We start from the raw sequence: 16035 nt of genomic DNA, 5'->3' as shown, positions 1-16035 counted from the left end.
TATTTCTCCTCTTCTGTTTCTGTGTCCTGTGCATGCTGTGTCTTGCTCTCTGATCCTGGTAGTGTGATGGAGCCAGGCCTGGGTGATGTGTTATCTCTGCTCTCTCCCCAGAACACGGCTCTAGATAAAGAGGGGCAGGTTTTCTGCAGCAAGCACTGTCGGGACAGCAGCAAATCATCCAGGGAGCAGACCTCAGCCCGGGAGGCCCCGCCCCCACCGGAGTCTCCCAGGCCCCCTGGTCCTCCAGCCACCTCTGGCTGTGATCCTGCCGGGACCTGGCGTCGCCATCGAGACTGAACTGTGTGTCCACAGGCCAAAGCCGCTCTCTCACCGTGCCAGGAAGGCCGCTCCTCACCAGGCCCCATCACCTCCTCACTGAAAGAGCCCTTCTCTCCTGACTGCTGCTTTGACAGTTTGTTGGCATGTTCAGTCGCTGCCTGAGAACAGAACTGAGGCGTCCTGGAGCCAGTGTGCAGCATGGCCTCATGCACTTTGGGCTCTGCCCTTTCTAGTTACTGGCTGTGTCAAGCAAGCTGTGCCAGTCATGGGGACAGATTTGGAGTGACTTGTTTTAAATCATCTGTGTTTTAGTCCAGTAGACACTTGGCCGCTTTCCCCAGAGAGTGTGCAACTTCATCTGGAACTACATCGTTTTTATAGAAATGCATTGGATGAATTAGGATTCTCCTTATCGAAGGACGCTCCCAAGTGCTCCCTCAGGACACAACTATCCGTTCTGTGAGAGGCAACATGGTCTCTTCCTCTACTTAGTGGGTTTGAGGCACTTGACTTCTGAATAGAAGTGAGTCCTTGAGAGGGTCAGCAGCTGCCTCTGGGATTCCTGACTTTGGGAACTGCATTCTGATGCCTCAGGAAGCAGATCCCCTCCCGCAGGGTGCAGGGCTCACAGACCTAGCAGACATGCCCTCAGTTTCCCCTGACTTCCCCTATGTGTGTTTTAGGAAATGCTAATGGAGTTGGCCTGTGGGCTGTGGAATGTGCAGCAGCTCTTGGCAGAGCAGGGTCAGCTCTGCTGTGTCATCACCAGGGTCTCCTCTCACCTCTGCTCTTTGTCACGAGCAGGCAGAAAGCCATTTGCTGCAGGTCTGCTGAGACCCAGCGGGGACTGGGGCGCATGGTGCTCCTTGAATGTCCTGTGACCAATCTTCTGGAAGGCTGCTGGCAGTTTTTCCTGTTTTCCACCACCCCACTCTTTTTAATAATTGTACATATAACTGTATTTGTTTTACTTGCTTGTCTTCGAAACGGGTGGACCCCGCAGTTCACTCTCACTGTTAGGTTTTGCCTTCTCCAGGTATCCCCAACCTGCAATAAACCCTTCCTCTTCAGAAAAGCCACTGGGGTGGGTGAAGTTTCTGTGTGGTTGTTATGGAGAGTGATTGTGATCAGCGGACCAGTCCTTGGTCCAGACCCTCATGGGCCAGAGTCTGGGGCCACTAGTGGAAGAGCACATGGACCCATGCCTTGGCTGAAGTGTATGTGGTCACAGGTGCTGGACCTTGTGACCAGCGCATCAAAACAAGCAGGCTTTTCAGAGGGAGAGCTGAGGAACGGTAATAGGATCTAAGAGTGTGGCTGAACAGCTCTGTCAGTCTGTCCTGGCCGAGGTCCTGCTTTTCTGTGTCTTGAGAGTTACAAGTTTCCCTGTAAGGTTCTTTCTGCTTGTGACATTGCTCACTTGTGGCTTCAGTTACCCAGAGCCATGTATGTCATTTCCTCAGAGTTTGACAACTCTCCAGCTTGAAACCACTGACCAGGTTCTAGATCTCTTGGTTCATGTTGCCCAGGGAACGGGACAGCTGATGGGCCAGCCAGAGCCCCACAGCTATGGCAGAGCCAGAAGGAAGATGTTTTCAAGAACACTGAGATACAGGTTTAGGACATTTGGTGTGTGTCTCTTTACTATGTGGTTAAAGAACGAGGTTTTCAAAGAAAGGTTTATTAGTTATGATATGTGTATCTGTATGGATGCAAATGCTTTGTCCATGGAGGGCAGAAAATCCGAGCTGGAGTTCTGAGCAGCCGTGCGCTGTCAGCCCTGGATGCTGAGACCCAAACTGTCCTCTGGAAGAGCAGTGAGTACCTCTCACCTCGGAGCCATCGCTCCAGTGCCGAGGAGGAGTTTTCAGTCTTTGACTGAGGGGAAGAGCTAGTACATAGGAAGGAAAAGAGCCAGGAGGTGGGGCAGGGCGTCTGCTGCTGACCACTGCAGCTGCCTCCCTCTCTTCAGCCACGGTGCCCCCAGTGTGAGCTGAAGACTGTGTGGCCAGGGCAGTGGCCAGGGCAGTGGCCGCCGGTGCCAGGGAACAGCAGCCCTTCTTGTTCAGCACGTGACTTCCCGTCTGTCCCCATGGGAGGCCGACAGAGATGGCGAAGCCCACGAAGCTGCTCTACCTCACAGTCCTTTCCTGATGGGCAGGATCCCTTAGAAACCTAGAGAAGAGCACAAGGGGAAGGGAGCCGGGAAGCAGCACAGCCAAAGTTTTAGGAGCTAGCGGGAGAGGACAGTCGCAGCCCTGCCCCACTGCCTGGGTGGTGGTCATCCCAGGAAGGACCGATGATCCTGTGGAAAGGTTCTCTGCTTCTCTGTCTGGTTTGCTGTGCAAACACTTTGAAGCTGTGATTCTTTTCTCACGATTCAAATTATATACAGGTATTCCATTTTTGGCTGCTTAGATCCAGTTAAAATAATGGCACATGCTCATTCAGACTCCCCCTCCTCCTGAGGGGAGATCGCTGTGGGGAGAGGTTAAACTTGGAATGGTGGCAGAGAAATGCAGGCAGGCAACTGATGATCCCCACAGCTGAGGTGTGGGGTCTCCTGCTCCATCCTCTGTCTCTGCCTCCCTTGGCAAAAGGTGGTGGGCACAGAAATGTGCTATATGTGCTCACCAAACGTGTTTGATAAAACTTAGAATCTCAATGGTGGCTAAGATGGTAGTATGTGACTTAGGAGACGGGACAGTATGGGGTAGAGTAACCATATTGAGAGGAAAGTGCTGATTAATGTCTTGTAGAAAATGATACAGCAGTTTACCATCCCATGGACGCATACCATACATACCACTGTGTCAACATCTTAGTACCACATTAAAAAATGTAAATGGAGCAGGTGGAACATCTCGTGGCATATTTTATTTAACCTAATATCTAAACATACCAGAAGTATTATTACATAACTAACATCAAAAAAACCCTGGGTGATATTTCACTTTCTCGTGCGTTGAGCTGGAAGTGTGGAGTGTTTACATTCACAGTCCCTCCCAGTCTGGACTCGGAACATTTCAAGTGTTTAGAAGTCACGTGGGCCTAGCAGCTGCCACACTACAGTCCAGCTCCATGGATACACAACGGCTCTTAATATTAGTTCTAGGCGAATCTGTTTTGCTCTCTATTTTTTATGATGTGTGTGACAGGTAGAAGGTCCCTCTGTCATATTAAGCAAACAGGTTCATGGGAAATGATGGCACTGATCCAAGCCTGTGGTGTGAAATTAAAATGTGCCCTCCTAACTCTGTGAGTCTACGTCAGGTGGGAGTGCCAGGCATGGAAGCGCCCATCACCACCAAGCAGGAAGTAGTGACTGCTTACTCAGTTGTCTTCACAGCACCTCAGGAAGGGCCGCAGGGCCTGGGCAGCCCTTCCTACCAGAGCAGCTCTGTTGTGGGAACAGTGAGAAGACACTGGAGCCTGAAGGCTTTGAAGCTCTGGCTCACAAAGATTGTTAGGAAAACAAATAAAACAAAACCCTGACATGGTGATACATGATGTTCCGTGCAGGCAAGCACACATGTTTTCACCGGGATGGAGCCTCCAGCAGATGGATAGGAACTACAGTTGGTCGGATTCAAATGCGGAGATAAAGATGCTCACTGTGGGCCAGCAGCAGGGTCACCCTTTCTGAAGGACTCAGACTCTTGAAAGTGCCTAGGCTCGGGTGGTCATCATACAGGTACACAATGTACTGAGTTTTTCAACCTTATTTGAGTGTCGCATATCTGAGGGGAAGAAAAGGAAGTGTATTGAACCAGTCACCTCTGCCGTACTCTAAAGGGAGCCCTTTACTGGCGGGTGGGGCTGGTCTTTGCTGCTCTGTAGGCCTCCTGTGGGGCAGGGGACCGAAAGTCTTCATCTCTCTGGTCTTCTGGAGGAGATCTGGCAAGCTTGGCACACCCGTCAGCGGAGGACTGAGTTTTGTTTTCCCAGCGACCCAAGTCCAAAGCTGTGGAGCAGCTGTTGTTTCCTGCAGGTATGATCAAATCCTAGCCCCATCCAACTCCCCAGAAGCTTAGTTTTGGCAAGGAAAAATGTTCTGAACTTGAGGCAAAATGGTTCACTTCATGTTTCAGGAATGGGATCATGGAGACTTCAGGGGCTTCCAGTGTGTCATCTTCCTGACTGGAGAAGCAATACTGTTTCAGAGGATGTGGCCCACAGGAAAAGTCCGAACACTGTTTCATTTAAGAGAAGAGCTTTGATGTGCTGTGTTTTGAGCAATTTCTGTTTCTGGTTTGTCTGTCTGTTTCAGGGTCATGAGTGAGTATCAGTGAGAGCAAGTTGGTGAGGGGACATTCACCCGCTGAAGGCCAGAAGCTTGACAGTAGCACGGCAACAAAGCAAGACCTGTTTCAGGTCCATGTTTACCTTCGGGTTTTTTTTGTTTTTTTTGTTTTTTTGAAACAGTTTCTCTGTGTAGCCCTGGCTGCCCCGGAACTCTTTGTAGACCTTGAACCCAGAGATCTTGCCTGCCTCTGCTTCCTGAGTGCTGGGATTAAAGGAAAGTGCCACCATGCATGGCTAGCTATGAGTACTTGTTTTTGTTTTTTAAATTTATTTATTTAATGTATGAGTGCTCTGCTGCATATGCATCCACCTGCCTAAAGAGGGCATCAGATCTCCCTATAGATGGTTGTGAGCCACCATGTGGTTGCTGGGAATTGAACTCAGGACCTCTGAAGAGCAGCCATTGCTCTTACCTGCTGAGCCATCTCTCCAGCCCCCAAGCTGTGAGCTTTTAAATAATGATCTTATGTTTAAAAGGAGTCAAGAATGGCTGTTTCACACTGAAATGAGGTTTCATTATGTTCAGCCCAGGCTGGCTTTAAACCCAAAATCTCCTGTTTTAGCCTCCCAATTCTGGGATTACAGAAATCTCACCATGCTTGGCTCCAAATCCATCTAAATTCTGAAGACGTTTCCTTTGCTCTAATCTCTCAAACAGAACTTCACACGTAAAGTCGTTTTCCTTTGCTCGTATATCTGCCCTTTAAATGATCTTTTTCACACTGGGATGATTTGAACCATCTTAGCTCCTGTGTTTCTTGGCAACAATTTGTGAAGCCACAAGGATTAGGCTTTATGCAGAGAGAATGTCATCTGCTTGCTTGAGCAGGAGACGTTTCCTCTCACTGAGGTGGGGCTGAAGTGATCCGTTAGAAGCACTGATGCACTCGGTTACTTGGAAGTTTATACAGCTTCTGAGGTTTGAACCTTTGAACATTTTCTAGCCTGATGTGGCTGCAGTGAGGGTGCTACTCCAGTCTGACTCACGAGCGCTCGAAAGCCTCACGGCTCAGCAGCAGATTCTCCTGTCCGCCTGGAGGAAAGGTCCTTTTGCTTCCTGGTTCAACCAGAATCTCTTTTGGCATCACTGGTCTGCTGTGTTCTACACAGGGTGCAGGACAGGATTGATGCAGTACAAGTTCCCAGACTGCCTGTGACCCGTGTAACCTGGAGCTCCTGAAATCACATCCAAAGTCACAGTGCCAGTCTCACCCCACCAGCCTGTCTGTGTTGGTTTAAACCGCTGCCTGCTAGCTTTATTTACTTACTTATTCAAAGATTGGTCCTCATTCTCTGTGTCTGTGAGTGTGTCTGTACATGAGTGCAGGGGCCTCAGAGACTAGAGGTATCAGATCACTAGATCTGTCTGGCCGGGGTGATAGGAAGAGCAGCGTGCAGTCTGGCCTGTGGGGCCACCTCAGTACCCCCCCCCCACCTACTGCTTTTAATGCTACTGCATTGGCTGAAAAGAGTGAGTGGAGCCTGCGTGCAGACAGGATCCTTGGCTATCCCTTACAGACCTAGCTTCCATGGCTGCTGCTGTCCTTGACAGCGCAGGAGAGTAGCGGCAGGTTTATGTCGTCCACCCCTTCAGCCTTGACTCTGCTCTGTGGAGTTACCTCATTTTCCAGAATTCTCTCCTGGTTCCCATGGGGGCAGAGTTCTCTTGGATCATCTCCCTGACTTATTTGCTATGTGGAACTGCAGAGTGGAGTTTAATCAGTAGGCAAAGTAGACCCTTTGTTGAATTTATGCACTCTCAGGTATTCGGCATGTTTTGGGTCTTGGATGGTCATACTGAGAGAACTGCCCACACATTTACGTTACTTTGTGTCAGATATTCTTGCTCTCTGCTTCTCAGCCCTCCTGCTTCCTCAGGGACCTATTATCCTAACTGATAAAACCAGAGACTGAAGGTCCTGCTCTGTGAGAACTGGTAAGCAAGGAAGGAAAACCCTTAATTTCTTGAGACAACTTTTCTTAAAGCCAGGCTTAAACATGCTGGAGAACGCTGACCCCACCCTCCTGGCCACAGGTAGGCATGGCTGGGGCTCCTCCTGTTGGAGCTTGTCACCCTCATCTCCAGCATCTTGACTGCTGTTCACTGATTGCTTTCCGTCTATTTGAAGCAATAGTGGAATTTTTTTTGTTTGTCTTAATGAAAATAGTTAAAGTTGGGTAAACTAAGTAATATTGGATCAAATCAAAGAAATACTGTGTTAAATAGATTTTCCACTAAGAAGGTTGTTGGTTCAGACGAGGCATACACGTGTGTGTGTGTGTGTGTGTGTGTGTGCATGATTTTTCTTCTGTTGAGTGTTCGTCTGCTGTGAGTGTGAAGATGAAGCAGTGGTGGACACTGTCCTTTCAGCACCGGGCAGCCTGTGTCCTCTGTGACACAGTGCAGCTGCTTTTCTGCTATTGCCTTTCCCTTTATTTCCAAGTGACACACTCCTGTTATCCTCTAGCTGGGAATTCGTGCATTTCCTGTGCCATGCTTTGCTCTTCATTATTTTCTTCCCAGTGTTTGGGAAATGCTGGGGAGCCTTGGTGGCCCTTGTGTGGTCATTTGTAGAAGTCTCAGGGAGACTGAAGAGAACAGAGACTTAGCAAGAGAAAGCATTCTTGTATTTTGTCACGGGAGTCTCTTTCAAAACTGAGCAGAACCAGAACATGGCCTTTTTTTGTTTTGTGAATTGTTATCCATGTTTGAAAATGTTTGTGTAAAAACGACATTTCCAACAACTTACATCTGAGTTTCATTTTATTCTGTTTTGTCAGACTGAGTTTGCCACTCTAGGTCTTTGCTTTCGAGAGCATCTACATGTGTGGGGGGAAGAGGTTCAGGCAAGCTGCACAGGAAGCAGAGACAGAAGGTCAGTTTCCACTCAAGTTCACAACATACAAAGAATTTATTTATGTAATACAGACCTTTGCTCAAATATTTTCACAGAATTCCATACAGCAATCTACTAGAAAAAGTAGAGTTATATGACACCAAAATAACATTGTTTCTTGGTACAAATTACTAATCAAAAACAAGGTAGAGATAGTCTCATAACAAATAGGGGGAAGGTGGGTGCTGCTTACATGGTACCTGTTTGTTTGCCTCTGGTCTTGAGCCAGGGCTGTGGGTGTGGGGTTGGGGGGGTCGTAGGGAGCAGCCCCACCGGCTCTGCCTCTGGTGAGCTTGGGCAGGCTTCGGTACTTACAGAGACTGTGAGCCCAGAGCGTTTCTGTCATTTCACCCTGTGCCTCGAGGACGACAGAGCAGGGAAAGAGAGTACTGATGAATGCTGTAACTTAGATCTTTGTTCTGTAACACACGCAAGAATAAAGTAGCCTCCCCAAACCATAATTTTCTAGGTCTAACACATGCTTGAAGAATAATTTAGAAATAATTCACTGAGATGCTTTAAATTACATGTCATAATTTAAACATTACTATTAAAACCCTAGAAATGTCAGCACTGAAGAACAATTGTCTAGAAAAATACAGGACCCAGTACAGAATAAATTCCCCTGTCCCAGTATTTGAACCCATTTCCCTATTGCTAAAATCATATTTCTCAAGATTACAGATAAGTGGGAAATGGTCTTTCACACATAGCAAGAATCAGTGGGAGTATTATTAGTTCCACTGTCTGTGTCCATAATTGGTGAAAATAGACTTTTCATTATGACTAAAAATATAGATTTTTTTTAAACTACAGAAACCAGCAGCCAGTTTTCTGCTTTGCTGTTCCCCACCCCAAATGTCAAGCAAAGTCTACAAAAATAGCAATTAACTTTAAAAAATATTTTGCTTGTTCAAGCAAATTTAAGTTACATTCAGATGTGAGAGCTATTTCTATAGAATGATGTTTGAAGTCTGTCCTTGCCCAGCCCGAACCGGGACCACCGTGCATTTGTCACCATCAGTAGCGGGTTTGGTACTCATGGTGCCAGCGGTTAAAGTCGTTGTAAAACAGCACAATGCTTCCTGAGGCCATGCCAGAAATGATGCACCTAGGAGGGAGATGGAGATGGGTCAGTCCAGGGATGCATTTCCTGCTGCCTGTGACAGCCATGACACATTTTTCTTGGTGACTGACATGTAGACTCAAGTAAGCTTGGATTGGTTTTGACACCACAGAGACCATCTGTGATGTGTGAAAGGTACGGATGCTGCTGGAGTTATGCAGCCTGTCACTGACCTGTGTACAGAATCCTCTCCACAGTGGAGGCCTGCTGGGGACAAGCTTACAGGCATCAGAATCGAACCCCACAAAGCGGTTGCCACTGGGAGCGGGGGAGGAAGGCGATGAATGCTCTTGGGGCACTCTATACTCTTGAGTAGGGCCCTGACACTTGTAGTGCAGTGACCTGGTGTAGTGGTCACTAGAGACAGTAGCAGCTTGTTCTCTTGCCCTGAGAAGATGGTGCAGGGACAGATGGACAACAGCCAGGGGAGCTCTTAGGAAGTTACCGTGAGTATCTTCCTGTACTTGTTATTGAAACTAGAAAGTAAAATCTATCAGTACAGAAGTGAACACAAAAGATCAAACTCTTACAGTACATGGAACCAACCTGCAAGTGGCAAGCCCTCCCACAGCCAGTCATTTACATATAAAGAGATTAAACCTGGCCAAATAACCCAAGTGCATGCAGTGTACAGGATACTCATTTTAGAAAAACAAGCGGATTGAACACATGAAAAACAAAATTCTGGGCAAGTAGTAATAGTAAGAGAACCTAAGTGGCCATGTCAAAAGCACTGTGGGGCAACACACTAAGCATCTGAGCCCCAGGATGACGTGGAGCAAACTGCACAGAAGGACAGGGAGAAAGAGGCGGCTCTCTAGTCAGCTGGGTTTAAAGTCCTATTCTGAAAAACACGTAGAATAAACAGACGGATCCTCAAAAGTACACAAGCCACAGACCGAACACCAAGCCAACAAAAGCAAAATACACTTTTGCTAGTGCACATGTGTGCTGGTTTGAATAAAATGGTCCTCATAAGCTCTTAGGGAATGGCACTGTTAGGAGGTGTGACCGTGTTGGAGGAAGCTGTGTTACCAGTGGTGGGCTTTGAGAAGCTCAAAGCCAGGCCCAGTGGCTCGTGCTCTCTGCTGCCTGTGGATTCAGAAGCAGAGCTCTCAGCCCCTCTCGGGCACCACATCTGCCAGCATTACGGCCATGCTTCCCACCATGATGATGACCCACTGAACCTCTAACCTGTAAGCCCTGCTTAAATGTTTTCCTTTATAGGAGTCGCCATAGCCATGGTGTCTTTTCACAGCAATGAAACCCTAAGACAAGATGGGACAATCTCTGGGGTAAAAAGCTTGTATCAAGTTTTAGTGACTTACTGTGAAATCATGCGAAGTGTCTTTTATGATCGTAACGGAATGAACTAGAAGTCATTAACAAGCTGGAAAATGCACATGGATGAACATTACCACTCAGAAACCAACACAGGCTACACAAGGGCGGAGAGGAGAGGAGAGGTGTAGCCATCAACACATTAGAGAACCGTCTCACTGGCCTAACTTTAGACCTTAATGACAGAAAAAGAGTAAACTGAACCCAAAGCTGGAGCAGTTTACGGAAATAGGAAATAAGAACAGAACTAGGGCTGCTGAACAGACCTGCAGAACTGATACAACTTGAGCTAAAGATGCTATGAGACATAATAACTGCACACCAGTAAACTAAGTGTCCCAGATGAGGTGCACAGATGTACTTAGTAAAGTACTGTAGGCCACACAGTGTGGTAATCCTACCAGGAATTTAAAGGAAATTATTACTTTTTCAAATTCTTCCAAAAGATGGAGAAGCACTTCTAGTGCTTACCATTTTCCTGATACCAAAAACAAACAAAAAAACTCCAGGAACAACAAGAACTGTTCAGTCCAATAGTATTTCTTTGAATGGACCTGATGCCACTGGTAGCATTGAGTCCATTAGTGTCTTCTAAGGATTAACTAATGACTGGGGTTTTCCTCTGAGTAGAAAGACAGTTCAAGGTGTAAAAATACATCAGAGTATTAATAGAGTAGAAGACCCACATGTATCTCAAATGACAAAATTCAATCTTTACTAATAAATGACTTCAAGTAAGAGTGCTTATGAAAACCCCATAGTATCAATCCTACCTAGTGGTAGAAAGATTAATTTTTATACCATCAGAACAAAGTAAAGATGGCTTCCTTTACTGCTTTTATTCAATATAAGCTTGATGTCCCAACATAGCTACTAAGCACGGTTGGGGATGAGGGGGTGCATCTAAATTGGAAAGAGAAAATTACCTGTCCCAAGGTACACAGTCTTACATGTAGAAATTCAAAAGATTCCACTCAAAACTGTTAGTGCATAAAAATAAATTCAGAAAGATCAGTTGCTTTATTTTATTTTTTAAAGACAGGATCTCTGTGTGGCCCAGGCTTCCTTGAACTCCACTACAGAGTGATGGGAGGACAGGTATACACTACAGTGCCCTGGAGCAATTCTATACACTCACAATCCAGAAGAGAAATTCAGATGATTAACATCTGCAGTAGCATTAAAAAGAATAAAAACCCTAGGAACATTTGAGCTAGGAGACAAAGCACATAGACTGAAGACCAGAAACACTGCTGGGAGAAACAAAGGGGAAGCCCCATGTATGTGGACTAGAAGACAGTCCATTAATACCAATGTCCCCAAGTGATCGGCACATTGCTGCAGTCCCCTCAAATGAAGTCTTTCACAATGTAAAACTCACTTGAAAGTTTATGTGAACATCAATGCTGAATGGCCAGGAAAAGGTAAAAAAAAAAAATGTACCTTACAAAAACTACATTTAAAGGCCACTGCTGAGAGTGGAGACAATGCAGAGGCTGCTACTGAAGTTAGAGAGTCCTTCACACCGTGGGCGAAATCAGGGCTCTGCACTGCCAGTTACAATGCAAAATTGTAGGTCAGTTCAGGACTGCTTCAAGATATTACAGCTCCCACATGGCCCAACTCCACTCCTAGGTACGCACCCAGAGGCTGTGAGAAGGAACTGAAATGGGCATTTGCACAGCAGAGCACAAACAACCCAAGGTTCCCATAGACAGGTGGGCAGACACACAGTACGCACGTAACAATCTCCCCGAAGGGTTAAGAGGGTGGCGAGACTCGGGACTCACATCACAACATGGAACCTTGAGAACCTGCTGTGACACAAGCCAGCTATAAAGAGATGCCGTGAGCTTGTGTGTACAGGAGGTGCCTGGAAAAGGCAAATTCAGAGGTAAGTAGGACGGATGTGAGCAGGGCTGGGGTTACGGGTGGGGAGTGGATGGGCACTCTGGAATGAAGAGTTCTGTAGACTACAGAGGGACCGTGATGGCTGCTCAACATGGTGAATGTACTCATGCTATAAACCTGCATCAGACGTGGTTCAGATGGGGAGTTTTATGCATATGTTGCCATAACAAAAATCAGAAGTAAAAAAATGACTATCTTTCCAAAACTATAACTTGGGATGTTTGAGGATATTAAATCAGATCTCTCCAGAGGCAGACATAAAGATATTTCACAGTACATATTTACAGCCCTTAAAGATCTTGTTAGAGACATAAAGAAAGCTGGGCCTGCAGAGATGGCTCGGTGAGTAGAGTGCCTGTTGAGCATGTGTGAGGACCAGAGTCCAGACCCCACACTTACATTCAGCATTCAAGAGGCAGAGATGGGCTCTCCAGGGCAAGCCAGGAGCTTTAGGGTTTTGTACATACATGTGTGAATACACATACGTGCGACAAGCTTGATGTCTTTGTGGCTTGAATCCTATCTATTCTGGAGAGCCCAGTTTTATCTAAGAACTGTCAGAAGCTTGTACTTTGTACAGTGTGCTTGTGTAGTAGTAGTTAGCACTTCAGATTGTGCAGGTGACCAGCCCTAGGCCACTTAAAGTGATTCCCACCAATCTTCAAACCCCTGTGATAGATCAGGGTTCTGGTGTTACTTACCTCTGGTCAAAAGAAAGGGCCATGGCCCGGATTCCAGCATCACAGCCTGGGTAGGCAAAGAGCTGCTTGAGGTCAGACACCTGCCGCACGATCACCACTCCGTTGTCTCCTCCTGTGAGCAGGTATTGCCCATCTCGGCTCAGCTGTATGGCCTGTGAGACAGCAGCAGTCAGTGGAGACATAGCTCTAAGGAAGTGGGCCTAGGTGGGGCATGGCATGTAGTACAATGCGGAAGAAATCCGTAGTTCTTAGGACTCTGAAGTATGGAAGATCTGCCATTGTCCAGAAGTCAAACGGACAAGATTCGCTAATACCAGTGTTGTGGGTTTTGTGCCACAAACGCAGTTCTGCAAATACTTGAGACAGCACATTATGGGTGGGACCAGCACACTCTGAAGCGCTCCGCAGAACCACTTCCATATTGAGCTAAGTCGCTGCCTTCCTTGACCCGGCCAAGACAAACACAGGCAGCTGCTAGGAAGTGTTGGGGGTGACAATGAAGCCAAAACTCCCTAGAATGTCAGGTCCCAGGCTGCCAGTATTGTAGGCTACCTCACGGTCAGCTCCAGGCGGTGGCTAGTCTCTTACTTTGTTGAACAGGTAAGCTTGGCTTGGGATCTAGTTTTTTTTATATATTCTGTAATATTCATTTACTACCTGTGGGCAGAGTGCAGACAATTCTTCATTTTATGTGACAATTTTTTGGAAATGTGGTCTCATGGAGCATAGGGTGGCCCTGAGCTTTCGATCTTCCTGTCTGCATATCCTGAGACTCCGCAGGCACCAGCATTCCCAGGCCCACGGATACTGCAGCATGGTGTTAGCTGACTTACATCCCCAGCTTCACTATTATGGGTTTTTTTTTTATAATTTTATTTATATGAGTACACTGTCACCATTACAGATGGTTGTGAGCCACTATGTGGTTGCTGGGATTTGAACTCAGGACCTCTGGAAGAGCAGTCAGTGCTCTTAACCACTGAGCCATCTCTCCAGCCCCACTATTATGTTTTTTAACTGTTGAGAAAAAAAATCAGTTTTATTAATATTATGGATTCTTAGTATAAATGTTCAAAAATAAGGTTTTCTCAGGACTCAGGAAACCCCTCTGCCTATGACCACTTTCAGAGTAGTTAAAGTATACGGAGCCCTCGAAGCCTAGAACAGGAAGGAGTCTTTTCCCTGACAGGAGGCCCTGCTCTACTGCCACAGCCTCGGCCACACACCCCTGCCCACTGTCACCTGGTCTTAGGTCCCTCATCTGCTTCTACTCTCCTAACAGCAGCAGGTTCCAGCAGCCCTGGCAGGTACCATCTGCCTGCCTCCCTGACCATGGTAGAGAAAAGAAGGAACTGTCGCTATCCACTCAGCTCACACTGATGCCAACTGTCAGTAGTCTACTGGACAAAGCTTACTATCAAGAACACAGAAATACATCTTTAAAAAAAAGGCATCTTACATGTCACTAAGTCTCACTAACTAGATACATACTAGTAAGAGTTTTCGTTGTGAATAAAAGTCAGTCCTTCCCCCTTAGGGGGAATTAGAGAAAGGATTGAAAGAGTTGAAGGAGCTTGCAACCCCATAAAAACAACAATGCCAACCAACCAGAGCTTCCAGGGACTAAACCATGGACTGACCCCGGGCTCCAACCTCATAGGTAGCAGAGAATAGCCTTGTTGGGGCACCAGGGGAAGGGGAAGCCCTTGGTCCTGCCAAGGTTGGACCCCCAGTGCAGAGGAATATGGGGGGGCAGGAAGGGGGATGGATGGGGGAAGACCCGTATGGGGGAGAGGGAGATGAGGGAATGGGGGCTTATGGACAGGAAACCAGGAAGGGGAATAACATTTGAAATGTAAGTAAAGAAATCTATCTAATAAAAAATAAAAAAAAAAAAAGTCAGTCCTTTCCCTTTCGTCCCACAAATAGCAGTCTCGGGGGCTGGGAACTGCACTGAGGAACAGAGCAGCAGCTACTTGACACGTGTAAAACACAGCTGATGAGACCTCCCTAACCTACCTAAAACCAAGCAATCTTTAACTGTGTTCTAATAAGAATCTCGAATCCTGCTGGTGTCTCAAATAAAGTGAAATGGAGACTCTTAAGATGCACGCCACCTTTAGAATACTGTATGAATCTGGTACCTTCCAAGGTAAAAATATTTCCTAGCTTCTCTTACAGGGGACCCACTGCCTTCCTCTGGCATGTGGAACAATCGAGTATCTGCTGCACTAGGCCCCTCCTCCCTCCAGCGCTGTCTGTCACCGGCTCTTACTTAACCCTCTCTTTAGCATCTAGGTCTACTGTGCTGGGATCTAAAGTGACCCCAGCAATGCTTTCACTCAGCTCTGGATCCAAGTGTTTGGAGGTGCTGCAGCCGCACTGGTGCCTGAGGATGCGGGCAGGCCACAGCATCTCTGGGGATGCCCATATCCCAAAACAGCAGGGGAAAAAGAAAACGTTCTCTTGGGGAAATGGTGGTTAGACTTCATGGTGCAATCTTGTTGCTCTGGAGGGACTGGCTGCTTGCATCTAAGCATTCATTACATCTGCATAGTGTACAGCTGATGTGTGGTGTGATCTAAAGTGTCGGTCGATGAGCAATACGGAATCAGGGGAAAGGTAGGTGGGAAAGTGTGCGTATGTACAAGGTGCCAGGCTGCCTGGTATTTCGAAGAAATGGAGTCTTTGGTCTGGGCTGGTGACCGTTTCTTCCTAGTTCTGTATGTCTTGGGTTTTCGCTTGCTGTTCCCTTGCCTGCCTCCTGATGCACTTAGCTAGGAAAGTGTCAGCCTCTGGAGCCCGGGACAGAGAGGCTCCTCCTCGGCTAGCTCGCTTTAATCCCATGGTTGCCACTTACACGTGAGTATGATAAAGTGCAGGAAGGCTGGGGAAAGCAATGGATTGTTTAGGTCTAAAATCCAGTGGGGAATTTTACAGGGGAAAAAAAAAAACCCAATGGCTTCAGGGTACAGAGGAGAGGCCTGTGATTGTGAACAAGCCACAAGAGCCTCCTGCTGCTGCCTCGAGGCCCTTCCCACAGCCTCTGGTCTAACAGCAACACCACAGAAACTATTCTAGTCAGTGGACAGCTTTAAATTATTTCACAGATTTATTAGTGTAGCTGACAACATAATCACAGCTCAGAGTGACAGATCATCAACATTATTATTGTAAAGAAAGGAGGAGAGAAGCCTCTGATGTGTACTTGGCTTAAATGCCGGATTATGGGAAATAAGGGAGAAATAAAAGCAGAGTGAGTTTGCCTGTGCACACCGTGTGAGGTGGAGGTAACTCTCAAACAACTGGCGAGTGAGAAGAGAGAAGTGCCACTGGGCTGAGAACCTGGGTCCCGGAGCATCTGGGGCCTTTGGTTTGGACCAGTGCTGCCTGTGTGCACAACTTCTGTTGCTCCCTTCTAGGCCCCACAGTGTCCTTGGGAGAAGAGGCGGCCATACTGTGCCTGGGAGAACTG

The 16035-nt window shown here is 47.1% G+C and overlaps 2 protein-coding genes across 23 annotated transcripts in view; one reads left to right on the top strand and one right to left on the bottom strand.

The window, feature by feature from the left end:
* Dclk2 (doublecortin-like kinase 2) overlaps positions 1-1354 on the top strand; it is a 129098-nt gene extending 127744 nt beyond the window's left edge. For all 15 annotated transcript variants that reach the window (XR_015663565.1, XR_015663567.1, XR_015663564.1 and 12 more), the window contains 1 exon segment: positions 112-1354. Coding sequence is in view for 8 of the 15 variants with exons in the window: in XM_087624380.1 (XP_087480506.1) it covers positions 112-297 (186 nt within the window). In the remaining 7 variants the exon portion in view is untranslated.
* A 6118-nt stretch (positions 1355-7472) lies between these two features.
* The window catches only part of Lrba (LPS responsive beige-like anchor protein), a 580781-nt gene continuing 572218 nt past the window's right edge, over positions 7473-16035 (bottom strand). For 6 of the 8 annotated variants that reach the window (XM_087627154.1, XM_087627167.1, XM_087627162.1 and 3 more), the window contains exons 56-57: positions 12561-12712; positions 7478-8592 (exon numbers count right to left, since the gene is read on the bottom strand). In XM_087627154.1, the coding sequence (XP_087483280.1) occupies positions 8502-8592; positions 12561-12712 (243 nt within the window). In that variant the 3' untranslated portion in view covers positions 7478-8501. 8 annotated transcript variants of the gene reach the window in all.

Source organism: Rattus norvegicus, chromosome 2 (assembly GCF_021556685.1).
Source record: "Rattus norvegicus strain SHRSP/BbbUtx chromosome 2, alternate assembly SHRSP_T2T, whole genome shotgun sequence".
Classification (NCBI taxonomy): Eukaryota; Metazoa; Chordata; class Mammalia; order Rodentia; family Muridae; genus Rattus; species Rattus norvegicus.
This window is presented reverse-complemented; position numbering and strand designations above follow the sequence as displayed.